The 27,157-nt window shown below is 38.2% G+C and overlaps 1 protein-coding gene across 2 annotated transcripts in view; it reads left to right on the forward strand.

Moving 5' to 3' along the window:
• Positions 1 to 27,157, forward strand: part of CSMD1 (CUB and Sushi multiple domains 1) — a 1,033,500-nt gene that overhangs the window by 660,864 nt on the left and 345,479 nt on the right. For both annotated transcript variants that reach the window (XM_015284920.4, XM_015284921.4), the window contains exon 7: positions 17,947 to 18,024. In XM_015284920.4, the coding sequence (XP_015140406.2) occupies positions 17,947 to 18,024 (78 nt within the window). The remainder of the gene's footprint in view (positions 1 to 17,946; positions 18,025 to 27,157) is intronic.

Raw genomic sequence — 27,157 nt, forward strand, 5'->3', positions numbered from 1 at the left:
TCAGTGAAATTTTGTAATTCATATAAGTCGATATCTGTCCTACATCTACATTGTTTAAAACCTTAAAATTGTGTTTGGAGTACGTTAGAATAATTCACAGTACTTCCTCAATAGATTCATACTGGGTACTATAATCAGATTTTTTTTTATGAAAAATGTCACTTAAAGTAAATTTAGGAAAGAAAATTAGTGGAAGAAATTAGTAAAATGAAAAAGTAGATTAAAATAATTATTTCCTGTTTCTTAAGTGATACAGAACATCATGTCCTACTAAGTAGTACTGGAGCAATAACATGTGTTTCGTTAAATTTTATCAATAGGAAATGAATCCAGTCTTGATAGAGAACGCCAACAAATATCCATCAGTCCACCATCTGTCTTGACCATTCTTTTTTCTGGTTAACTCTATCACCCTTAAAAATGTAGGCCTGACTTCTCAGTTGTACTAGTCTTTTTTTTCTTTCTCTGTTTGGTAGAAGATGTTATGTTTTTCTTCAGTAGAGTAACAAGTCTTATCATATCATAGAATGGCCTGGGTTGAAAAGGACCTCAAAGATCATCTAGTTTCAACCCCCTGCCATGAGCAGAGTCACCAACCACTAGACCAGGCGGCCCAGAGCCACATCCAGCCTGGCTTTGAATACCTCCAGGGATGGGGCATCCACAACCTTCTTGGGCAACTTGTTCCAGTGTGTCACCACCCGCTGAGTGAAAAAGTTCCTCCCAGTATCCAACCTAAACCTCCCCTGTCTCAGTTTAAAACCGCTCCTCCATGTCCCATCACTTTCCACCCTTGTAAACAACCATTACCCCTCCATTACTCCCTCCTATACACTGGAAGGCCACAATGAGGTCTCCCCGGAGCCTTCTCTTCTCCAACCTAAACAATCCCATTTCCCTCAACCTTTCCTCATAGGAGAGGTGCTCCAGCCCTCTGATCATCTTAGTGGCCCTCCTCTGGATTCGTTCCAAGAGCTCTGCATCTTTCTTGTGCTGGGGGCCCCGGGCCTGGACACAGTACACCAGATGGGGCCTCACAAGAGCTGAGTAGAGGGGGCCAATCACCTCCCTCTCCCCGCTGGCCATTCCTTTTTTAATGCAGCCCAGAACACAGTTGGCCTTCTGGGCTGCAAGCTCAGGATACTGGTTCACATCCAGCTTCTCGCCCACCAGGACCCCCAAGTCTTTCTCCGCAGGGCTGCTCTCAAGGACATTTTTCCCCAGTCTGTACAAATACCTGATTTTTCCCTGGCCCAAGTGCAGCTTGGCCTTATTGAACCTTATTAGGTTCACGTGAGCTTACTTCTCCAGCCTGTCCAGGTCCCTCTGGATGACACTCAGCTTGGTGTCATCTGCAAACTTGCTGTGGGTGCACTCGATCAAAGGCTTGGTTCAAAGGCACCACTGTTTCAAGGCTATGCAACTTCTAAGACAGTTGTTTTCCATTCTGTTCTGACATAATGAAACTGATACTTCACAAATGAAGTCCATGCACAAATATGTATTTGGAACATTTTGAAGAAACTGTAGCTTACTAATTTTTAAGACTAGCTATTAGCAATACAAAGAGTATGGTAAAATATGGATGTAAGATTTTAAAATCAGAGCGTATATATAAGTGATGGAGATAAGTAAATTAAATTACAGGTTTCAAGGAAAAATACATAATTAACATGCAAGCACAAAAACAGGTTCATTATTTTGTATTTACTACAGTATGAAAACATACATGCAGTTTTTGCATCAGTCATAATTATAGTCGTAAAATAGTAGAGTGTCAGTTTTACCACACCTGCAGCTTCTTCATTATCTATTAGGCAAGAGGTAGGTCTGTTCATGTTCAGCTGGGTGATGGATCAGTATAAGAGGTCTGTTTTTGGAGATGTTTTCAGACCGCAGATGTTATTTCTCAACAAAACATGAGAAGATGGTGAAATACTGAATTTAGGATGGGATTTTCTGACAAACATTTTGGTCATCATGGGTGATGCTGTGGAGATGTTTTTTGAGAACCATAAAATGAGCTTTTGACACTACAGTTGAAACAATGTGGAAATGGCATTCAAGCAAGGATCTTATGTGATCTTGACCTTTTGCTTTATGTGACCTTGACCTTTTGCTGTGTGGCTAGAAGAATTCTTCAGGAGGGTGAAAGCTAGGTTCCGCCCCCTTAACGCACTAGGTGAGAAAAGGGTGTTACCTTCCACTGTTAACAGGAAGGGAGTCAGTGTGTGAGCACAGCCCACGCTGCCCATACAATACTGCAGCAGCAGGTGTGGGTGGTGGGTCTTGTGGCAAGACACGTGAGTTTGTTTCTTTTGTCTTTGCTCAGGAGACCAGCTCTCCTGCAGACAGTCCCTGAGACCTCCATTTTGAACATGGTCTCTACCAGGCAGTGGGCTTGCCCCAAGAAGACTGTGGCAACCCAGACAGAGGGCCTGCCCAGAAATGTGGCCATGCAGGTTTCCGGCTGCAGGGAGTGTCAGAGCCTGCTGCTGCCGAGAGAGGATGGGAAGGATGCCACCTCTGTGAGGTGCGAGCAGGTAGATGAGCTGCTCAGCCTGATGGTGGAGCTCAGGGAGGACGTGGAGAGACTAAGATGTATCAGAGAGTGCGAGCAGGAGATTGACTGGTGGAGTGATACTCTGCGAGTAGGATGCAGAGATTGCACTCCCCAAACTGTAGTGGACCCTCTCCCTTGCTGCAGTCGAGCACAGAGAGCCAACTTGAGAGGAGAGGAGGAATGGCAGCAGGTCCCAACTTGGAGATGCAGGCGACCCCCACCCTGACCTACTTTGGTTCCCCAGGTGTCTCTACATAATGGATTTGATGCCCTGAAACCGGAGGGAGAGGTGAGTGAGGATGAGGTGGGAAGACTGCCTCCAAGTGTGTTTAAGGTGAGGAGGTCAGCTCCACGCTTAAAGACTGCCTCCTCCAGAAAGGAAGGAGGGTGATAGTTGTAGGTGATTCCCTCCTGAGAGGAACAGAGGGCCCGATATGTTGACCTGACCCTACCCGTAGGAAGGCGTGCTGCCTCCCTGGGGCCTGGGTCAGGGATATTTCTAGAAAACTTCGTGGTCTGATACGCCCCTCTGATTACTATCCATTATCGATAATTCAGGCCAGCAGTGATGAGGTTGCTGACAGAAGCCTGAGGGCTATAAAAAGTGATTTTAGGGAACTGGAGAGGTTAGTTGACAATGCGGGCATACAAGTAATATTTGCAGGTATTCCTACAGTGACAGGGAAAGACAATGTAATGACCAGGAAAACCCATTGCATAAACACATGGGTGAGAGGCTGGTGCAAACGCAAGAATCTCGGGTTCTTTGATCATGGGGTGGTCTACTCAGCACCTGGACTGAGGTCTGCAGATGGGTATCACCTGTCTCAAAGGGGGAAACGGATCCTTGCCCAGGAGCTGGCAGGACTTGTAGAGAGGTCTTTAAACTAGATATGACGGGGGAAGGGGATAAAACCAGGCCTGCTAGAGATGAGCCTGGGAGAGCGATAATGGGATTAGGGGTGAGGCAATGGGCTCAGCTGAAGTGTGTCTATACCAATGCATGCATCATGGGCAACAAACAAGAAGGGTTAGAAGCCATTGTGCGGCAGGCAAGCTATGATCCAGTTGCCGTTACGGAAGTGTGGTGGGACCGCTCCCATGACTGGAGTGCTGCAATGGATGGCTACAAACTCTTCAGGAAGGATAGTAAAGGAAGGATGGGCTGGTGGCGTGGCTCTCTATGTTAAAGAGTGCTTTGAGGTTATTGAACTTATGACTGGGGATGATAAGGTTGAATCCTCGTGGGTTAAGATCAGGGGAAGAGCAAACAAGGCAGACATCCTGGTGGGCATCTGTTATAGACCACCGAACCAGGATGAAGAGACAGATGAGGTGTTCTATGAGCAGCTGGCGGAAGCTGCGCGATTGCTAGCCCTTGTCCTCATGGGGGACTTCAACTTCCCCGACATATGCTGGGAATACAATTTAGCGCGGAAGAAACAGTCTAGGAGGTTTCTGGAATGTATGGAGGACAACTTCTTGATGCAGCTGGTAAGAGAACCTATGAGAGGAGCTGCCCTGTTAGACCTGCTGTTCACAAACAGAGAAGGCCTGGTGGGAGATGTAGAGGTTGGGGGCTGTCTTGGGCAGAGTGACCATGACATGGTAGAATTCTCGATTCTTGCTGGAGTCAGGAGGGGGAACAGCAAAACTGCTACCTTGGACTTCCAGAGGGCAGACTTTGAATTGTTCAGGAGACTAGTAGGGAGAGTCCCATGGGGCTCAGTCTTAGAGAGTAAAGGGGTACAAGATGGCTGGTTGCTCTTCAAGAAGGAAGTCTTAAAGGTGCAGGAGCAGGCTGTCCCCCTGAGCCGCAAAATGAGCCGGCACGGAAGAAGGCCAGTGTGGATGAATAGGGGACTATGCTTGAGGCTCTGGGAGAAAAAGAGAATCTATCTCCTGTGGAAGAAGGGATGGGCAACCTGGAAAGAATACAAAGAAGTGGTTAAGATGTGCAGGGAGAAAATCAGACAGTCAAAAGCCCAGCTTGAACTCAACCTGGCTGCTGGGGTAAAAGGGAACAAGAAACTCTTTTACAAGTATATCAACAACAAGAGGAGGACCAGGGAGAATCTCCATTCTCTACTGGATGAGGCTGGGAATGTGACCACTGAGGATAAGGAAAAGGCAGACGTTCTGAATGCCTTCTTTACATCTGTCTTTAAAAGTCAGACCAGTTATCCTCAGGTTTCTCCACTCTGACCTGGCAGCCTTGGCTGGGGAGCAGACTAAGCCCCCCACGATTCAGGAGGAAAGAGTCAGAGACCTGCTACTCCAACTGGACTGCCACAAGTCCATGGGACCGGATGAGATTCACCCAGGAGTGCTGAGAGAACTGGCGGAGGTGATAGCCAAGCCGCTTTCCATCATCTATCAGTGCTCCTTGTTGATGAGTGAGGTCTCAGAAGACTGGAGGCTTGCCAATGTGACTCCCATCTACAAGAAGGGCTGCAGGGAGGATCTGGGGAACTACACGCCTGTTAGCCTGACCTCGGTGCCGGGGAAGATTATGGAGCAGATTGTCTTGAGGGAGATCAGGCGGCACGTGCAGGACAAGCGGGGGATCAGGCCTAGCCAGCATGGGTTCACAAAGGGCAGGTCCTGCTTGACCAACCTGATCTCCTTCTATGATCTAGTGACCCATCTGGTGGATGAGGAAAAGGCTGTTGATGTCGTCTACCTAGACTTCAGCAAAGCCTTTGACACTGTCTCCCACAGCTTCTTCTCCTGCAGAAGCTGGCAGTCCGTGGCTTGGACGGATACACTCTTGGTTGGGTAAGGAACTGGCTGGAGGGCCGGGCCCAGAGAGTGGTGGTGAATGGAGTTAAATCCAGCTGGTGACCGGTCACGAGTGATGTTCCCCAGGGGTCGGTGCTGGGGTCGGTGCTGGGGCCTGTCCTGTTTAATATCTTTATTGACGACCTGGATGAGGGCATTGAGTGCACCCTCTGTAAGTTTGCAGATGACACCAAGCTGGCTGGAAGTGTTGATCTGCCTGAGGGTAGCGAGGCCCTACAGAGAGGGATCTGGATAGGCTGGATAGCTGGGCTGAAGCTAATGGGATGGGATTCAACAAGACCAAATGCCGGGTCCTGCACTTTGGCCACAGTAACCCCAGGCAACGCTACAGGCTTGGGGTGGAGTGGCTGGAAGACTGTGTAGAGGAAATGGACCTGGGGGTGTTGATTGATGCTAGACTGAACATGAGCCAGCAGTTTGCCCAGGTGGCCAAGAAGGCCAATGGCATCCTGGCTTGTATCAGAAATAGTGTGGCCAGCAGGAACAGGGAAGTAATTGTCCCCCTGTACTCAGCACTGGTGAGGCCACACCTCGAGTACTGTGTCCAGTTTTCGGCCCCTCACTGTAAGAAAGACATGGAGGCCCTGGAGCGTGTCCAGAGGAGGGCAACAAAGCTGGTGAGGGGTCTGGAGCACAGGTCTTAGGAGGAGCGGCTGAAGGAGCTGGGATTGTTCAGTCTAGAGAAGAGGAGGCTCAGGGGAGACCTTACTGCTCTCTATAACTACCTGAAGGGAGGTTGTAGTGAGCTGGGGGTCAGCCTCTTCTCTCGGGTGACTAGTGATAGGACTAGAGGGAATGGCTTCAAGCTGTGCCAGGGAAGGTTCAGGGTGGATGTTAGGAAATACTACTTCTGTAAAAGGGTGGTCGGACACTGGAATGGGCTGCCCTGGGAGGTGGTGGAGTCATTCACCCTGGAGGTGTTCAAAGAGCATTTGGATGTTGTGTTGAGTGACATGGTTTAGCAAGAACCATTGGTGAAGGGTGAATGGTTGGACTGGATGATCCTGTGGGTCTTTTCCGACCTTAGCAATTCTATGATTCTATGATCTCTTTTTTAGAGACTATGTACGCACACTACTCAGTATGTTCAGTGATAGTATATGTTCATTGTGCAAACTGTATTGATACTGTTTTCCAGAATTGTAGAGGACACCTGCAGGCACTGAACGCTTGATGCTTGCTGAACTTGTTTTATTATGATATGTTTTATATTGATAGCACAGCAGAGATAAAGCAGTCTGTCAAAGCAAGTGGCTAACCAAGTGACATACAGAAGGTTAATGGAAAACAAATGGCTGTGCTTCTTTTTAAATTTGCAGAGCCTCTGTCACCTTATACACATAGAATGAGAAAGATTTGTGTAAAAATGTATTGTGACACCAGTTTTTCTTGGGTCTGTATCATTTGTTCATTAGAACAGCATGCAGAGATTTCCAGCAAAGGGAGCATGTGGAAGGTCTGGTAATGACAGGCAGCACTTTGCTGGATTGATGGAACAAGGAATCCAACTGATCATGAGCCTACAGCTTTTACAGGTAGCCACAGAGGAGAAACATCTATGCCTGCTGTGAAGCTCTCCGGAGTTGTAATACTGATTAATAGGGGAAGATTTTGAAAGCTGTCAGTGAGAAAAACAGTGGGATAGCCTATTAGACAGAAACTAGGTTTGGATTATTCCAGTGAGTCAGTTTAAGCTAGAGATCCAATGGAAAAGTAGGATGTGTGGAAAGGTCAGGAAGTAGGTAGCTGAAGAGCAAAGCTTACAAGGATCCTCCTAGGTTATTGAGTCTGCAGTCTTGTTTTATTGAAGAATTTATTATAGAATTCCTTACATAAACTTACAAGTACTTATGCAAAAAACTGTTCTGTTTTCAAGGTGATTGCTGAAGAATACTTAATATTCTTTGAGGAGGTATGTGGAAGTGTAATGGATATATCAGAACATCAAGTCCAGTTTGCCCAAAATACCAAATGCTGCACATATGAAATTTATTGTAGGAAAAAAAAATGCAGTGAAAAGTGTGCAATTTAGTTGTAGAATCATTGAATGTTTTGTGTTGGAAGGGATCTTTAACATCACCTAACAACATCAACATAATACCCCCCTGCTATAAGCAGGGATGCCTCTCACTAGACCAGATTTCTCAAAGCCCCATCCAGCCTGGCCTTGAAAGCCTCCAGGGTGGGAGCATCCACATCCCCTCTGGGCAACCTGTTCCAGTGTCTCACTACCCTCATAGTAAAGAATTTCTTCCTAATATCTGGTCTAAATCTACTTTCTTCCAGTTTAAAGCCATTTCCCATTATCCTGTTGCCACATGCCCTTAAAAAAGTCCCTCCCCAGCTTTACTGTAGGCCCCCTTCAGGTACTGAAACGCTGCTATAAGGTCCACCCCAGAGCCTTCTCTTCTCTAGGCTGAAGAGCTCCATGTCTCTCAGCCTGTTCTTGTAGGGGTGGTGCTCCAGCCCTCTGATCATCTTTGTGGCCCTCCTCTCAGCCCGCTCTGACAGCTTAATGTCCTTGTTTTGGGGGCCTCAGAACTGGACGCAGTACTCCAGGTGGTGTCTCCTGAGAGCATAGTAGAGGGGCAAAATCATTTCCATTGACCTGCTGATCATGCTTCTCTTGATGCAACCCAGGATACAGCTCGCCTTGTGGGCTGCAAGCGCACATTAATGGGTCATGTTGAATCTTTCATTGACCAGAACCCCCAAATCCTGCTCCTTAGGGCTGCTCTCTTTTGCCCACCCTGCATTTGTGCTTGGGATTGCCCCAGCCTAGGTGCAGGACCTTGTGCTTACAGCCTGGCCTCATCTGTCAGTTCTCTCAGAACCTGTGGATGTATCTTGTTGGGTACCATGGGATGTCTCAAACCTGATTTTCACGTACAGAAGACAGATCTTCCTTCGCCCAGTTCTTACCTTTGTTTTCTGCGGCTTGGGTAGCACAGCTAGAGCCCTTGCCAGTGAAGACTAAGGCAAAGAAGTCATTGAGTAACGACCTGTAACTAAAGTCATTTGAATGGAGTTATCAATCATTGCTGAAATAACACAAAGAAGATCTGGGACATTACTCCCTTTTGGAAAACTTCTTTTGATATATTGAATGAAGAGAGATTTGCCAAGAAGAAATGCTTATCTGTAAAGAGAAAAAGCTTTAGCGTTTCTAAAGCTGAGCTTGTAAAGCGGTAAGGAAAGAGTATATGCTGTATGTAAGGAGAAAGCTTTTTGAAGCTTGCTCTGTCATTGATTAATCTACCAAGATTTGCTCTGAAGAATTGGAAATGTTGATTTGGCTTGTCATAACAAGACTCAGCAGATGATTTTCCCCTAGCTTGAAGAGTTGTGTGATGCTACTGTAAAGAGAAAAGCCTGGCAAAAATACATAAAACAAACAAACAAACAAACAAACAAAAAAAACAACAACAAAAAAAGAGAAAGCACCACACACCATAGTCTCTAAAAAATAAACCTAAACAAATGCAGTGTGAATGGGAAGACTGACTATGGCTGTTTGTTTTTTTTTTTTCCTCACTCTCATAAATACTGAACTTTCAGAAAGAACTCGTGGTGTGACAGACAATAATGAAGCAGAATAAATTCTAGAGATAGTTCACAATCAATTTACATGTCACGCAAGACTTTGAGTGATAAAGAAATGCTTGATCTATAAGCAGACTGGAGAGAGAATACCAAAACTGCCAGCAGTGTGAATCATAGATCATTTTCTCCAAGCTGAAAAATGGTAGTACTCCTGTAATCACGTTTGGAGGAGAATCCAGAAAGAATGAGCTACTAGAACAGGGCAAACAGAGCACTTGACTAGAATCTATAGTCCAACCTGAACTAAGAAAATAGTTTGTTTCACAAAAAGGTGTATTCAACTTCAAGAAAATCAGAAAAATAAAGCTGAAAAGGAATTTTAAATAATGAAGTATGCACTGTTCTGAGATAAATTTGTTAATTCTCTCTAGGAATAACCCTATAAATGTTATTTCTGTTATTCCCTGAACTCTGCAAAATCATGTAAGGTAAATTCCTGTAATATAAATCCCACTTTCACTCTCTCTCATCGTATGAATTACGGAGAGTTAATTAAGTACTTTCCTCTGGTGTAGCAAGGAGAAGGCTGGCATGCTGGAGAAACAAAAAAGAAAAGGACTTAAGTGTTACCTGAGACAGGTGCTTATTATTCTCAATTTCTGTTTATTCATCTGAGATTTTTTACTTAAAATGAATCCTACCTTCCCTGAACATGGAGAACTATTCAGGTACATTCTGTATAGTGTTAGTGGGCTTGTTGATGGTAAGGGGAAGCTTTGCCTGTGATCACTAGGAACTGTTCACCTTTGAAGATCTGCACTTGGGAAAAGCCTGCACTGAAAGGCAGCCAAGAGCTGAACTCAGCAGTGCAGCAGCAGAAGCAGCTTGAGGAAGTACTAGCAGATGATGTCAGAATATTTTAGGTGTGAGTGAGCCAGCTTTTGAGACCTTGCAGGTCATCTCATACAGGAGGAAAACCTGGCTATATAACCAAGTATTTGGGTAAGTGGAAAAAACCAGTGTGTCATCGAAGAGGTATAGAAGGACTCTTACAAAGAATGTGCTAAGAACAAACAGCAAACATTACATTTTTTGTTGCAGAATCCTACCCTACAGTACCCTACATATTTTCAGGCTACAGCTGTAGTAGATCTGAATGCAGGTAAATTGAATCAAGCACAATATTATGTTAGCTGAACTGTGTGCTTCTAGAGTTTCACCTGACTTTGATATGACCTATGTACTGCAGCCTATATACCTTTTTTCTCTCATGCAGTAGAATATAGTAATGAATCAGTTTCATACTCTAGGAGTCATAGTAACACCCTCCATGATCTCTGAGAAAATGTATTTTTCTCTTCATTTTTTTTTTTTTTTTTTAATGGATTTTTAAATATTTAAAGTGGATCATAACTCATCAAAACTATCTCTGGATGAAATTATTCCTCAGTTATGCCCTGCAAATAGACATTTACATGTGTTTTACATAATCTTCCAGTTCATTTTTTCATATTTGTTTTCTTACAAATTTTCATCCTGCCTTCCCTAGAAAGATTATACAACCACAGAATTAGACTGTAATTTTTTGGTGCCAAAGACTACCTGCGATCTTGCATTTGTGCAGCTTTTGGCTTACTCATGATTAAACAAGCATTGCTCAATAATGAAGACATATTTTCCTTGAAATTCATAGGCAACCTGAAATACACGCCTAGTAAATACAAGCTTTTTAAATTGTAATATAGGCTATTTGAAATTCATTTTCAACTACGTGTTGAAAATTCCTTCCAAAACCTTGTATTTCAGAGCCAAGGTATCCAATTAAAAAGAAAAAAAAAAAAAAAAAACAATAGAAGAAACTACAACCTAGATCTATTAAAAAAAAAAAAAAAAAAAAGATGACTGCCTCCTATCTTCATATTATTTGCATAATTAATAATTAATTACAATTTAATTACTATCAGAGAAAAAAACAACAGTGCTTCCAGGAAGTCTCCGGTCTGGTGACATAGCCCATGATTGCTTCCAGCAGGAGCTGTTCCTCTAACCACTATTGTGAAATTGATCTGCTGGGGTTTAGAATGTGGAGTTTCTATCCCTACCATAATAATGACTGAGAAAACATACTCCTGTAAGTAAGGCATTACTACTGAAATCCAATACTTAAGGCGATGCTTGTCAGTATAATGGCCTGTTTGACTTAACCTCTTAGTGGAAGATAGCACTGTGGAATGTTCATTAACTTCCATTCAACAACGATGTCTGTGGAGTTAAACAGGCTTTGTAAGTTTTGTAGTATATTCCCACTTCACATTCTTATAAGCTTTGCCTTTCCATTAGCTCTTTTTAAAACTGCAAAATCATCGTAGGAATACAAATAATAACTACCTCAAGATCTTTTTGCACTTCTCCATAAGCCAGAGTGATTTTTTTTTTTCCCTAGCTATTTGCTACCTTCTTTCAGTCCATTAAAATTTAGTTTTTGGGTTCTTTTTTTAAAATTTATTTTTTTTTTATTTTTATTTTTTAATTACAGTATCTTACAAACACCTATCTCTGTGCATAAAAAAGCCACAAACAACATTAAAATAGTTCATGCATTTTCCTATGTCCCTGCTCTTCAGGACCCCACCAATAAGCAATACTTGTTTACCAAGAATTTGAAGTTAATGTGAAGTTTGCCCAAAGAGGTTGTGGAGTTGTCTTCTATGGAGATATTCAAGACCCATCTGGATGCCTACCTCTGTGACCTATTGTAGACAATCTGCTTTAGCTGGGTGTTGCACTCCATGATCTTTTGAGGTCCCCTCCAACCCCTGTGATTCTGTAATAAAAAATGTCAGGAAGAATACGAGGAAAACAGGTAGAATCTCAGGAAATAATATCCAATTAAATTGTGGTAGCTAGCTATCTCTAAGAAATTTTATTTTGATCTTATTTTCCCTGAAATGTTTAGAGTTGCTCATGTTCAAATGTAATCAGACCCCTCACAAACTTGAAATCTCAGTCGTACACTATTCGTACTGCAGAGAAATTGTGTTCATGTATCTATGTAGTCACATAATTTCAAGAGTTTTAGACTTTGATTTTATTATGTGATTTCTGGGTGTTGTTATAAGTAAGCCTGACTTCAGTCTACAGAAGTGTTTTTGTAAGAATAGTATATTTTTCTTTAAAAATTTGCTCAATTTTTCTTTGAGCTTCAGCTTGTAGACTTTGGGGAGAAGGAATAGAGAAAGCCAGGTAGAAGGGATTCAGATATCACTTCTTGGCCTTTTGGCTAAGGTCAAGGGTAGTGTGTAGTATTATAATTACAAATATTAGCCAAATAAATATACTTTGTCCTATTGGGCATATGGAAAAGATTGTGAAATTTGAGCTTCAGTACCATGCCCAACTGCTTACACTCTTCTTCATATATCAGTGGCTATTTATCAGCAGTAACTGAGATACAAAAAACCTATATTAGATCTCTAGGTAAGTGACTGAATTTTCTCTTATCAGCTTTTTAATTACAACGTTTGCTTAACTGTTTTGTGCAATTAGTTAAGCTTGTCTTGAACTCAATCACTAGCAGAGGCTGTTAGACTTGAGAAGCTTCTTTTACACACAGATCTTGAAGAGGGTCAGAAATCACCTGGAAACTGCCCTAATTTCCTTTGGGAACACAATGGAAATGACAATATTTACTAGGAATATTTTGTTTCAAAATATTATTCGTACTCAAGGTTCTTCTGAGTTTACTTGCTTTGATGTTATTTCTTGATTTATCCAGTTTTGAGAGGAATGTTTTATTAGAGAGATGTCTTTGATTAATAGAAGTTCAGTTTATTTTCTAGTTAGATTACCTTTAGATATTTAATTATGGATATATAGGAAGTATATGTAAATATTTACTGTAATTTTTTAATGGATTATGTATTTTATTATTTCTTAATTTTTATTTATAATTTTCTCTGGGTTAGCAGAAGCTTGTACCATATAAAAACATATTAGAAACTTTCCATTACAATCCCAGCAGGCAGCTTTCTCTGAGAAAACTGGAACATTTTCTTACATCTGAGAGGATACAGTGCTACCAACATTGTAGGGCCTCTCCCAGTGTATTTTTTGTATGTAACTTCAGATAAGATTGAATTGCTCCATAGAGTGCAAGACCATAATAAACCACATTAAGAAGTCATTCATAATACATTAATAAATATCATAGAAAATTAGATTTCTTCCCTTGAAATTGTACTTCTATATGTTAAAATATTTTTGTTAGATTATAAGTTCCATTCAAAAGCACCTTCCAGTGCCAGAGAAAAAAATAAATGTAAATCCACTGAATTTTCATCAGTAGGGATTGTGCAGGTTTCAGATAGGTTATCACTATTTTCAAGTTACAGTGGATTTGGGAAGAATTAAAAGGAATGTGTCATTAGAGATTAAGATATAAATTATTGATATCACTCTTGAAAAGATATTAATTCTCCCAAAGTTAAAAATTTGCTTGGAGTGCTTCCAGAACTGCTTACATATCCACAGCCTGATTCTCTATAACTTTGTACTTTGTATAGTTATTTGCATGTGTGAAAAATATATACATAAGTGTATATATATATTAGAAAATACGCATGTGCAGAGCATACTTGAAAGACTGACTGCACGTGCTTTTATTTATTCATATGTAATTGTTAAAAAAAACCACCACACAGTTTAAAGCTATAATAAATAATCAAGCAATCAGATTTAATTCTCTTGAGCAAATTATAGAGCAATTTGGAGTATACCTGAGATTGGAAGGGCATTTTACAAATAACCATTCTAGGAAAGAAAACAGTGGGGGGAAAAAAAACAACACAACATTTAAAAACAATCATTGTTGTATGAATTGTAGGAACTATCCTTGCTGTATTGAGCTGCTGTGTATAATATGTTTCCACAAATTAACAGCAGTAGAGCAATTGCTTTGTGCATTAGTCACTCTTGGAAATGAATGTAAGCAGAATAAAATGAAGAATATTTTCCTGCTGAATTATAAAGATGTAGAAATCTACAGAAATCTTAGTGTTCTGAAGTGCCTTATGGCTCTAGAAAGTAAAGCTAGTGCAACCAATGACTTACAATCAGTGACTTTTTCAGTTTCAAGAGTAACAAATTCAGGGGTCATTTATTATGGTGCACTTAAGGTGCATTCTGTCTAGAATTTCACACTAGAAGTATGTAACTTCTAAAACATTTTTATCTTTTCAGTTCTTTGAGCCGCAGAAAAACTTAACTATACATAACTTGGAATGAGTCAGTGTTCACTCATTTCAATGGTAGAATGAGAGGTCTCAAATCAATAAAAACCTTTTACTTGATTATTTTAACATAAATTTGTGAATATTTGCATATTAGTTTTGTGGAAGTACTTGTCATAAACAACAAATATGCATGCAGTATGTGTCTATGCTCTAAACATACAAATATGTACAGAAATTTCTGAGTGGAGGTAACCGTTTTCTGATATCCCCAAAATACTTAAGGAATGTCCATCTAATGTCCAATAGCTAGTTTTATTTTAGTACCTCAACTATTTTCCTCCTTACTGTAGCTGAAGTTTAATTTTTTCTCATTGGTTCGTTCTTCTTTATAATGTGTTTCTACTAAATTCTCATAGTGTGTTCAGCAAGGTACTTGTGCTTGGAGTAAAATGTATTTTCTTCACACAGGTTCAAATATATTAGAAACTAAGAGCTTCATACTAATCATATAGGCTTAAAAGGAGGTTTACAACTTCTCCATTTTACTTTTGACTTTCACAATCCATTCAAAGAGCATCAGTCATATATTCTTTTCATGTCTAATATAGCTATAGCAAAATGTTAAGGAATATCACAGGTGAATTACAGTAGTTTGATAAGATTGTCTTTGACTTCATGTTGAGTTCTGCCATCTTCTCTAAATGGGTTTACCATCTTCTAGAGAGTCTTGAATTTAAGATTCAAACAAAAAGGTGAACTGAGTTAATTCAGTTATCTTAACTGAATGTTTAAGTGATGACTGCAGAAAGCTATGCAAATTTTTAAAAAGTAATCATTTGAAGAGTTCATATCTGACATTATTAACTTAAACCTGTTCCTCTTTTTGTGCTTTTAAATGGCAAAACATATTCAAAATCAGGAAAACCTTTTTAAAGAAAAAGCAATTGGGAAGTAGAAAAGAAGTATTTCAGAAATGATATTGAAATTGGATTTAAATGGTTATAAAAAGTGCAATTTAGAGTATTGCTTCAATGTTTTGGAAGGTGTTGAGCTTGTTCCCTCAAATCTCAATTTCTCTTTTCAGTAATTGATGCGTATGTACTTTACTTGTTATACTACCTTAATTCTATTTAAAAATATACTATTCAAAGTCCATGTGCAAAAACTTACGCAAGAAGTTTGGTATTTATGTCTTGAGCTATCTCATTTAACCTTGTGGATCCCTGCATCTGACAGATACCTTTGTCTATTTAAGTCCTCTAGACATAAAAGCTCGTCATCTAATGTTACTGTCCACAGTGTAGGGATCTAACTTGAATAAGTGGTATATGTTTCTGTTACATTTCATGGAGATGAAAAGGCATCTTCAGAGGATGATTCATTGTACCTGCCTTAGAAAGAGATGAACTGCCCCCTTGAGGTAGCTCTTTCTTTTCATAAAACATACATTTTAGATCACTGATCTTAAGTATTGTAAATCCCTTATTTAATGTTCTTTCAGAGATATAGAATGCCTTTTTATTGTTGTGAAAAATCTCCAAGGGTGGAAAGTGCAGAACTTGTTTAAATGCTTGGCTATCCTAATAATGAAGAAGTTTTCTTATATCAAGTCAGAACTCCTCTTGTTTCAATTTAGCCAGCTGTCCACTGTATTTCAAACTAAAGCCAGTGTATATCATTTATCCCCATTCCTGGGAAGCATATTTCAAGTATGTCCAAATAATACCTCCAAGACCTAACTTCCTTAGGAAATGGAGTGATTGTTTCCCCTTTCATCCTAAAGTAGGGTCACAGGACAAAGAGAAAGGGAATAACAGGGTGCTTTTTCTCTGTCTGCTGTCTAATGAGTCAGTGGTTTTACTATTCATACATGGACTTAAGCAATTTGGATTTTGAATTCTCAAAGAATAGCTCTCATGTTTTACATGAGGCAGGTAGTAATAAAATGTGACCATAACTCCAGACAAGCTCCCAGCTATTCTGTTGAAAAAGTTAAACGTGGAAAAAAATTAACAGACTGGTTATGCAGCCTAAGAGGACAGAACATAAAGCAGGTCCTAAGGGAAATTTTAGCATCTGAATTCTAGAAAATAACCTTAGTAAATTCTAGAAAGAGAACCATACATGGGAGGTTTAGACTTCTAGAAGCTCATGGGCATATCAGCTTTACTGTGTGCATTAATACCTCAGTATAATGTGTCTTAAAACAAAAGAACATGCTTCTATCAAATCCATTTCATCTCATGTTGTTACAGTTGGCTTTCTATCATTTTTCATTATTTCATCATCTGTTTTTCAGGGTTAGACTTGGGAATTTCTGCACTGTGTAACATTTTGCAATGTACATAGGACAGAAAGTATGTTCTGCATTGCTTGCTCAATTTCAGGGCTTAAGAAAAGCCTACTTCACTCTGAGGTTGCAAAAGCTGCCAAAATACAGTACAGAAAACAAAACAAAAAAAAAAACACAAAATAATCATGCTTCTGATGTGATATATAGAGACTTCTCCTGTTATTTCACTTTTCAGAAATATTTGCATACAGATCAATACATACTCTAGCAAACATAAATTTTGTCCCATACATAGATGAAAAAAGTATAACATAATTGGTTGTATTAATTTTTATATTTATTTGGTATCTGTATGGCACAAAGTACAAATCCCATTTTTAAAATGTTTGAGTTTATTTTTGTTTGTGTTTGTATTATAAGATTATTCTAAGATTCTAAGATTATATTCTAAGATTATTCTAAATATTCTAAGATTATAAACCACCGCCAGCTCTAGAAGAAGTTATCTAATATGAATTGGGAAAGGACTACGTGTTTGTTGTTTTTTTTTTTAACTGACAGACATGCATTGTGATGTTATCTTTAGCATTCTTATACACATTGTAAATCAGTCACTATCTTTTTTGCTTTGAATTTTCCAGACTTGGTGCATATTTCTTTTCTATGTATCTGATTTTATTTTCAATTGCCTCAGAACTAATGATTTTCCTGTGAATGTGTCCTACATTTTTATTCTCTTCCCCTAGCATCTTAATTCAGATTCTACCTCACACTTTTCCTTAGCATGTAGCTGCACAGATTTCTCTCTTCCTCCTCCTCTACTTCTGATTCTTCCTATAATGTCCTAAAAACTTATTAGGGATAATTGTGGAGTTTATCATCCATTCAGCTGTCTAAACAGAGAAAACAGTTAAACTGCATCTGTCCTTTCTCTCAAAACTTGACTCTCTGAGAACTCTTTTTCTGATTCAATTTAAATTTGCCTGTACATTCATAAGTGTTTGATTGAGCCAAACTGTAAATACTGTAATTGTGTAACCTCAATCATTTCAGGAGACAGAAAATACGCTTACTGCTGAAGAATGAATCAGATGAAAGTAATTCTGTGACTATCTTAGTTAGTGGTCTTTGGGTATCTGCATATAATGTACTGTACATTCCAAATAAGAAATAAGAATTAAAAGTGTTTCAGATTTGCCATTTGCAGTGGCAAACATTGAAAATTCGTACATGTCAGTAGAACAGATTTTTCTTCTCCTTGATCCTAAGGACACTCGAATGCAAAATATTGTAAAACCTGATAATGTATGTTAAAAACAAAATATTCTAAAATATAATTAATATTTATATTTTTATAAAAGTGCATTTGGATTATCAAAGAAAGTACAGTTATTTCAATCTATTTTATTTATAAATTGCTTTTTTGTTATTGTAATATCTGATTTGACTGCTGCATTTCCTTTCTACAACGTTTAATAATAAATTATTTTCTTTCTCTTTGCTTGTTTTCTCAGTGAAAAAAGCAATCGAACTGAAATCAAGAGGAGTCAAGATGTTGCCCAGCAAAGACAGTAATCACAAAAATTCTGTCTGTAAGTTGTTTATACCATTATCTTTAGTGTCTGAACATATATTTTTGGAGCTTTAATGAATATACAGAAAGAGAAATGTTGAGAAGCTGTGGTCAGAAAATGGTCATTCTGTTACCAAATGTCATTGAATTTAGAACTCTGCTGATAATACAAAGAATGTTGAATGCAGAATATCAAGTTGTAATGCCTGAAAAGAAAAAAAAGAAAAGAAAAAAAAAAAGAATATGTAATGAAGAAGTCCTTTTTATGTTTTGGGATACTTAGAATTTAGAGATTTAGAAGACAAATTAGCAGTCCAGGAAGAACAGTGTCATACTGACTTTGTCAGTTCAGTACAGTGGGACCATGAAATCAACATAGCATTTTATGGATTGAGGATTGCACATAACTTTTTTCTTCTCCTTAGTTTGAGTCACAGATCTAATTCTTCCTCCTTATCACATTGTATGCCCTAGTGACTGCCTCTTTATAGTTCTGCGATGCAGCACAGCAGTGTTTAAGAACTGCTGCAATTCCCAGCTTCTCAAGGGGACTGAAATCACAGCATTACCTTCCCTTCACTGTATGCTTAGTGCACTCAGGAATGACATCTATTTAGTACATTTCTGAACCACTTTCCCCATATGTAGTGTGAGAATAGAAACAAGAAGTTATCAATGAGATTGTGAGGCTATTTTTTTGTATATGTTGTATTTTCTCTGAATGACTGGCAATCTGACAAGAATCTTGAGACCTATTTCTCCGTTAATCAGTACAGTCTTGAAACAAGAGAAAAAAATATATATTTTTTATATTTTGGAAAGCAAAGAGTCCATTTGCCTAAAAAAAGCCAGAGGGTAAGCACCCACAACTAATTAGAGTGCTTGTATAATGTCTAAGACATATTTGAATAAGTTAATTCTTTTTGTAATAACAGTGAACTCAATAGAGTGAAACCCAGGCAATATTTACCTCATTGCATGCTATTCTGCAAGTACAGAGAGAATGAGTGTCTTGAAGGGTAATGTCTAGGGGATACAATTTGGTCTCTGTGCTTCTGCAGTGTATTGGTATGCTCAATGGAACAAAAGATGCATGATATTTTTCTGCTTTAAATATTGCACATTGATGGTGTGGCATTCCAAAGGAACTTTCCGTGCAAGATGTAGCAGAAAAAGTTGCTATTTCTCTTTGGTGTTTGTATCTGAGTGATGCTTTCATTATTTATAAGTTATTTCCAGGAGCTGTATGATCTCTACTTACACTCTCAGAATACATGCTGTCAGACACTGTTTAATTATAGAAAGTGGAAGTAAGGCTGTGGAAAAAATATTATAAGGCAGTTTGCTGTTGACTTTGAATATAATGTCCTTTGTTTTTTATTTCTTTCTGTTTTGATTTGTGAAGCTTTATATCATGTCTGGCTTTTCTACATGCATCTCAGTTTATTATTAGTTTCATGTACATGAAACAAACAAAAATGATTGGATTAAAATACAAATAATTGGATTCAGATATATTTTTTGTGCTCTGTATGTTTCATGCCCTTAGTATTTAAGTATTTTTCTTGTTAAAAATCATGTAGACGGAAAAGGTAATTAGGAATTCAACTATGAATTCCTGTTTAGCAGTGGATATTTCCATTTGATTCTAATTAGCAGATTTTTAGAAAAGTAAATTAAAGACTACCTGTCTCACTGTTTTAATATTTTAATCTTTTTAACATTCCCTGTACAGATGTAAGCAGAAAGCATCTAACACCTTCCATCCCAAACTTTCCCAGATTCCTGGATGCTTTATTTCAGCTGTTCTGTCACCCTTTTTGAAAGTCGAATAGCAAAGCATGGCCTTGGGATACAGGTGCCTTGGCAGAAAGCATTACATTGTGTGTCATTCCCTTGGGAAAGAATATGGTTTTGCTTTGTTTCTTTTTCTTTCCTTCAATACACCTTTAGGAAACACATCATGCAGTGAGGCAGATGTATTTGAATAATGATTAATTTATGCAAAGAAATTGGAAAGATATTTGAAGTAAAATATTGTCCCAGTTCACCCAACGCAAACTGGCCTACTGGGGGCTTAACTACACTTGGCAAATTTCTGGAACAGTAAACTACAAGAAAGTAAATGCAGTAAAAAGTGAATGGGCAGCTTTGATGGATTCTTTCTCACAGTTGTTCCTCATTAGTACTTAGGCTGTCACAAACACTGACCAAATCCAATTCCTTTAGTCATCTAAGCTGCTCTCTCAAGAGGAGCAATGAGAGAGTTTTAGTTTATGAATCTGTGTAGAGGAAGCAAATTATTTTCCATCTGGTTTACCATTGATCTGTTTAGTTGTAGTCTTAGCCTACTCACTTTTGTTTCCTTACCTGTGTATTTTTTCCTTTCTTGTGTATATGGATAATATTCTCTAAGGAAATACTTGATCCATCTTGCTGTTGTCACTCATTTATATTCTAACACAGAATAGCCCCGCAGGCTATCTCCTTAATGATTGCACACTTTTCCTAAAACTACTTTGACTACAGCTGACATTGTAACTGATTGGATGAAAAATACAGATCTGATGATAGCTCTTTTGCCAATATGTTTTCACGGCAATATTCCTGTCCAGGAACTCTGTCAGAGTTTATTTATTACCTCTATACATCTGAGCAATAGAAGGATGGTACAGGAGGCATCCTGTGCATATAGAAAGAAGAGCCTTCATAAAGTAGGGGATTGAGTGTACCCTCTGTAAGTTTGCAGATGACACCCAGTTGGGAGGTAGTGTCAATCTGCCTGAGTGTAGGGAAGCCCTTCAGAGGGCCCTGGATAAGCTGGATTGTTGGGCTGAGGCGAATCAGATGAGGTTCAACAGGCCAATTGCCGGGTCCTGCACTTTGGCCGCAATAACCCCATGCAATGCTATACGATTGGGGATGAGTGGCTGGATGACTTTGAAGAGGAAAGGGACCTGGGAGTGTTGGTTGATACTTGGGTGAACATGAGCCAACAGTGTGCCCAGGTGGCCAAGAGGGCCAATGTCATCCATCCTGGCCTGCATTAGAAATAGTGTGGCCAGCAGGAGCAGGGAGGTAATCATCCCCCTGTGCTCAGCACTAGTGAGGCCGCACCTCGAATATTGTGTTCACTTTTGGGCCCCTCACTACAAGAAAGACATCGAGGCCCTGGAATGTGTCCAGAGAAGGGCAACGAAACTGGTGAGGTGTCTGGAGCACAAGTCTTATGAGGAGTGGCTGAGGGAGCTGGGATTGTCTAGTCTGGAGGAGGCTCAAGGAAGAAAGCACTGCACTCTACCACTTCCTGAAGGGAGGTTGTGGTGAGGAGGGGTTTGGCATCTTCTCCCAGGCAACAGAGGACCCAAGGAAATGGCCACAAGTTGCACCAGAGAAGGTTAAACATAAGGAAAAACTTTTTCTCTCAAAGAGTGGTCAGGTACTGGAATAGCCTGCCCAGGGCAGTGGTGGAGTCACCATCCCTGGTGGTGTTCAAAAGGCATCTGGATGAGGTGCTGTGTGATATGGTTTAGTAGCGTAGTGGTAGTAACAGTGATAGAAGGACGGTTAGACTAGATGATCTTTTAGGTCCTTTCCAATCTTGTGATTCTATGATTTTAAGTAGGTTCTGAGGACAAACCATCATTAGGTAGCTACAGTCTATAGAAAAGGTTTATTTTCCGGGCAAGTAGGAGAATCCTGAAGTTTATCTTTCCGCAGTTTCTGTTGATCATTCCATGTACAAAGAAGCAAGTACAGGTTTTTCTCTCTTCAAGACACCAGCTTACAGAATATTGAGAACTCAGGGCTGTAACTGCAGACTTGCAGCCCTGTACCTTTGTGACTCTTGGGCTATGTGCAGCCTGCAGCAGCTCAGGAACAGTTCAAGGTTTGGACAGAAGGCCCAACAGCCGCTGATGTGGCAAGAAGTGCCTGAGATAGCTGATTTTCTGAGTTAGCTTTGTCAAAATGCAAGGCAGATACTGGCTCAAGCCATAGAACACAGTAAATTGCAGGGAGTGTTCACAGTCTGGAAAAGCAATGATGGTTAACAAACAAAATCTGAGTGATTATTAAAAAATATCATTCATGTTGTGCCATGTTAATGGTTCATACTGAATATTATTTGAAAATATTTCACACTTTAAATATTTTCAAAGCATGTTTTTGAATGAATGAGATTAATACATCCTCTGAAAACTTAGCTGCAGTTTATCCAAACAGTTCTTTATCCCAGAGATGAATAAAGATTTATTTTAAGTTAATAATTTTGGCCACATAGACCCAAAACTTCAGTGAGTTCACAGACTGTATTGATTAGTTGCAGCACATTAAGGTGAATTAATGGTACATGTTGTTGATGGTATAGTGATTAATATTAAAAGAGGATTACATTGCTAATTCTGTGTGAGAAAGAAGAAACGACAGCAGTCAATTTTTCTTTGTTGTTGAGCAACTCTGAAAATGGCATAGTAAAATTTAAAATGTGTTCACGGAAGAATTTTAGGATGGAATTTTGCTGCTTACCAATATGTGCCTTGCATTTTAAATAAATGGGCAATTTTATCTTTTATACCTGTTGCTGTCTTGATAGAAACAAAATGAAGATTAGTTTTGCTCTTCAGTTAATAAAAGAAAATGTTGCTAAGAAGGACAATATTGGACTAAATAATTGCACTTAAATAACATTTTTCTACCTGGGTTGTTCTCATTCCTTAGTAAGGAACAATCTATGTAAGATGTTCTACACTTCAAAAATATCAATACTTAGACATGAATCAAAAACAAATGTGACAAGATAACTGCTGAAGGGAACCTCGAGTTATATTTATGCAAGGTAAAAGTTTTACTAATGACCAGGAGAGTGGTTGGGCACCATAACAGACTTCTTAGGGAAGGAGACACAGCTCTGAGCTTGTTGGAGTACTAGAAGCATCTGGACAGTGCTCTCAGTCATATGGTCTGGTTTTTGGGTATTCCTGAGTAGAGCCAGGAATTGGACTTTTTGATGGGTCCATTCCAACTTGGGATATTCTATGATTCTATGATTCTGTGACTACTTTTCTATTAAAATTTTTAAAGTTTATCATGATATCAGTATACATTTAATATTTTTCTATTTAATATTTAAATTAGCATATTTATTGTTTCCCAAAATTTTGTTATTTTGCAGGTTATTTTTAGTATGTTTTTCCTCCAAAGTATTTTGGAAAGAATTAAAAACTGTTTAACAACTCTGTGTTATTATTTTTAAAATACACCTGTAATGAAAAAATTACCTCTAAAAATTCAGAACTTTTTTTTTCTTTCTACTTATATTGCATTGAATCTACAAAGTTAACTCATTTCCTAAGGATGCTGAATTTTTCCCATCAATCACATTTTTCAAGTCATAGTCAAGAAATACTGTTAAGTGTTCATTGACAGTTTTTAGTCTCCAATTTATATATATATAAAAAAAAAAAAAACATCCTTTGAAGAAATCCAACCCCACAAACAAAAACAAGCTCATTTTCTAAAGCTATACTACAACTTTATCAAAGTTTAGACTTGGTATAATCTTTCATACTCAAGTACTGTGAAAAGAGAGAGGAACTTCTGGCTAAATGTCTTGTCCTATGAACTGTTCTGTTTACATTAAATGTGGGTGAAGAAGAAGTTCAGCTCTCCATAGAGACAGTAAATTAGTAAATGTAGATATTGTACCTTATTGAAAAGAAAAAGAGAGAATAATTTTTGCCAGTTCTTGAGATCTGCATTCCAGTTTTTAATATGAAAATTTATGTTGATAATAATTGACTACAACCAGAAAACTACTTTTCTGATTTCTTACAGGAGGAAATAACTGTTCTGGGCAAGTGGTTTTAAGGTTAACACCTTAGTATAAGTTTACTATATTTGGAAATATGTGAACTATATTAACTAAAAGCATATAGATGGACTTTCAGGATGTCACTTTAATGAAGTTTTGTAGAGAGGAAGAATAGTAATCAAACATATCATGTAGTGCTTTATTCATACTATAAGAAATTTCACATTGGGAGATTGATCCCTGGTACTAAACAAGATGCATAATAAACTACACAAGTGGCTGTAGGTTTTGGATATCAAAATACCTAGTGCTTTGGATGATGTCTGATCAAGAGTTCTCTATATACAGTCTGTTTTTCACTGAGAATGTTTGAAATATCACATGAAATAGTACTTTAAAAAAGATATAGACAAAGATAAAATACAGAAATATTTGAATTTTCAAAAAAAAAAAAAAAAAAAGAAGAAGAATCCTTATAGCATGTAGATTTTGTCAGCTGAAAATTCCTCAGACAAGTACACTGTCAGTCAAGAGCTAATTTTAAAAGTGCTGGAGAAATAGACATTAAATAAATCTCCTTGACTGGTCTCACTTTCAGCTAAAATAAGTAAAGCAATTATTGAAATGTTGGCAGCTTTCAGGCATGCTTTCCATTCTGGGGCACACAGTAGTGTTTGTAAGTTTTCTGAATAATTCCTTGATGTGGGGAACGGAGGAGTTGCTTGCCAGGTTCTGACGCTTGGCTGATGAGTTTGTCTTCTTCTGAAATAAGGAACAAGAATAAGAAAAGGATAGCATATCAAACTTTACCTAACCATTTTGGAAGGAATTAAACCAACATTTTATTCTACAGTATTATTTTCTGTGAGTCTTTTAAAAAGAGAAATTTTGAATTGTGTATCTCAGAATTTCCTTTTCTAAATATCATTTTCCTTCTGTAAATAGTACTTTCCTTTAAAAACTTCAATTTTCTGGATTCTGTATAAAACACTGCAACATAATGCCAGAAAGTTGTAGGATTCATCAGTAGCTCTTTTCTGACTGTTCCTCCACATCCATCTGTTCAGCATCTTTGTTTAGTGACAGATATACCACTTCTGTTGCAAAGAAAACTGAGACTTTACCAAGAAAATATTTTCTAAAAAATAAGATTGAGAGTAAGATTCCTTAGAAGGAACCAAACCAGAACACTGTTAAGCCCTATTATTAATATGGAGGCGTCTCCTTCCCATTAGTTTCTATACAAATTCTGTGTGAAGTTCTTGGTGTTCTCAAAATAAGTTGTTCTCTGCATATGTAATGTATTAGAGTGCACATCCTGAAAATGTTAATATTTGTGAGTGCCCAGACTGAAATTTCCTAAATACCTCCAAAGTATTCTGAACTCTTCAGCCCTTTCAGACATTAAAGCTATTTTACATACCTTCAAATCCTACGAGTTGAAAAGGAAAGCATCTGTCTCTGCAAATGAGGAAAAATGTTATAACTTATTGATATATTAATTACAAGGTTAGGAAACATGAGTCTTACAAATTAAGATTTTGTGGTCCTAATGTGTGCAAATATCCCATTTTATTTCAAAAGGCCTTTTTACAGGAATACTAAGTTGAATGTTCAGTTAAAAATAAGAAAGAGGGAAGTAATACTTAAAACACTGGCAATTGTATACATTAGATAAATGGAGAGATCCTGAAATCTTTAATGTTAAAAATATCTGTTATATAGGTGTACATGATTGTAAATAAATAGCCCATAGTATTCCATTACACCATTTACCATATATCTAAGAAGCACTTAATGATTCTGTTTCTCTTTTTACTGAATATTTTAGGATAAAATTTGACTTCAGCACTGCAGCGTTATCCTCTAGCAGTCTTATAAAGCTTTATTAAAACAGGAAGGATAATTACATGGATATACTTCATTCTATCACTGAATAAAATAATGCGGAGTTGCCCAAGTGTTAAAGAACTTAGACTCTTCAGAGGAGTATCCCTATGCAATGAAATTCTACAATGCTATTTTACTAGATTGTATAAATTACTTCATAAATCTGTTTAATAAATTATACTTGGTCTTTCTAAGTAAGCCTTCATCACCACAGGAGTTTAAATATCTTTTAAAATACTCTGCAAAAAATCTTGCTGTGAAGAGAACTACTGCCTAAGTATGTTTGTGAAGAAAAGCATCACTCGTAGCTACAAGCAAAACAAGGTACTTCATCAATTATTTAATACATCATTTGCATATATAATTTGTAAAATAACCAGAAGAAAGCATCCATTAAAATATGTAAAACAAGATGTAATCTCATTGAATTATGGATGGTTAAAATGAATTGTTATCCAGCTAGGAAGCTGAAACTGCCATTAAATAATTTTCATAGAATTATAGTACATTACTGATTATATTAAGTGAGTGTTCATACTGTAGGCTAAATTGACATTGAATTCTGTTATTTTCAAAGTCAAAGACTTAAGAGCCAGCAACCTGCTTTTAGCAAAGTATAATTCTGTATAAATTAACTACTCATCTGAAATTTAAATATATAACTTAATACTTTTATATGGCTTCTTTGGCTTAACTCCTGTGCACACCTCTGTTAAAAATATAGATGTAGGCAGTAAATAAGCTGGCAAAAGGAAGTCTCCATAGATTCAGATAATGTATTAAATTATTAAGGCATTCAGAGGTTGTAGATGGTTGAATTCAGACTTCTGGGAAATAAAAATAGTTAAAACATTTTTAAATAAAGAAAGAAGTATGACACTGGTCTATAATGTAGATCCTTCATAGCCAAGTTCTTTGGAAGAGTCAGAGACTCCCCACTTCTTGCACTTTCCACCAAGGCTAATATTGCATTTTTTAAAGTTTAACACTAGCTGCATAGTCCACGTATATTGAATATGTATTCAGATCCCAGATTTTTAAACCAGGTTAGGGGAGAAAATCTCCCAAATCTGACAGAAGGTCTTGCACTATTCTACTTCTATGGAATTTGTTCTTCATATTGTGAAATGATGGAAAATTATTTCAGCAGTGCTGGCATAACACCTCATTGTTAGCCTGTCACAGTGCAATATATCTATTCCTGCAGGTCCTCTGAGTAGAACTGCAAAGCATCTGTGTCAGATACGTTTGGAACTAGGGAGTTTTATTAGATGACAGCTAATTTATCACCTTCAGGCCAGCTTGAGTCCACTATTACTTCTGCACTTGGAAGAGAGGAAGTCACAAAACTTATCCAGTGCTTGAAGAATGTATTTCCTAGATTACATTAAAGGACTTGAAATATTTTTTGAAAGGTTCAGGAGAAAAAGAAAAAAAAAAAATCAGCCTA

The sequence above is a fragment of the Gallus gallus genome, chromosome 3, assembly GCF_016699485.2.
Source record: "Gallus gallus isolate bGalGal1 chromosome 3, bGalGal1.mat.broiler.GRCg7b, whole genome shotgun sequence".
Lineage (NCBI taxonomy): Eukaryota > Metazoa > Chordata > Aves > Galliformes > Phasianidae > Gallus > Gallus gallus.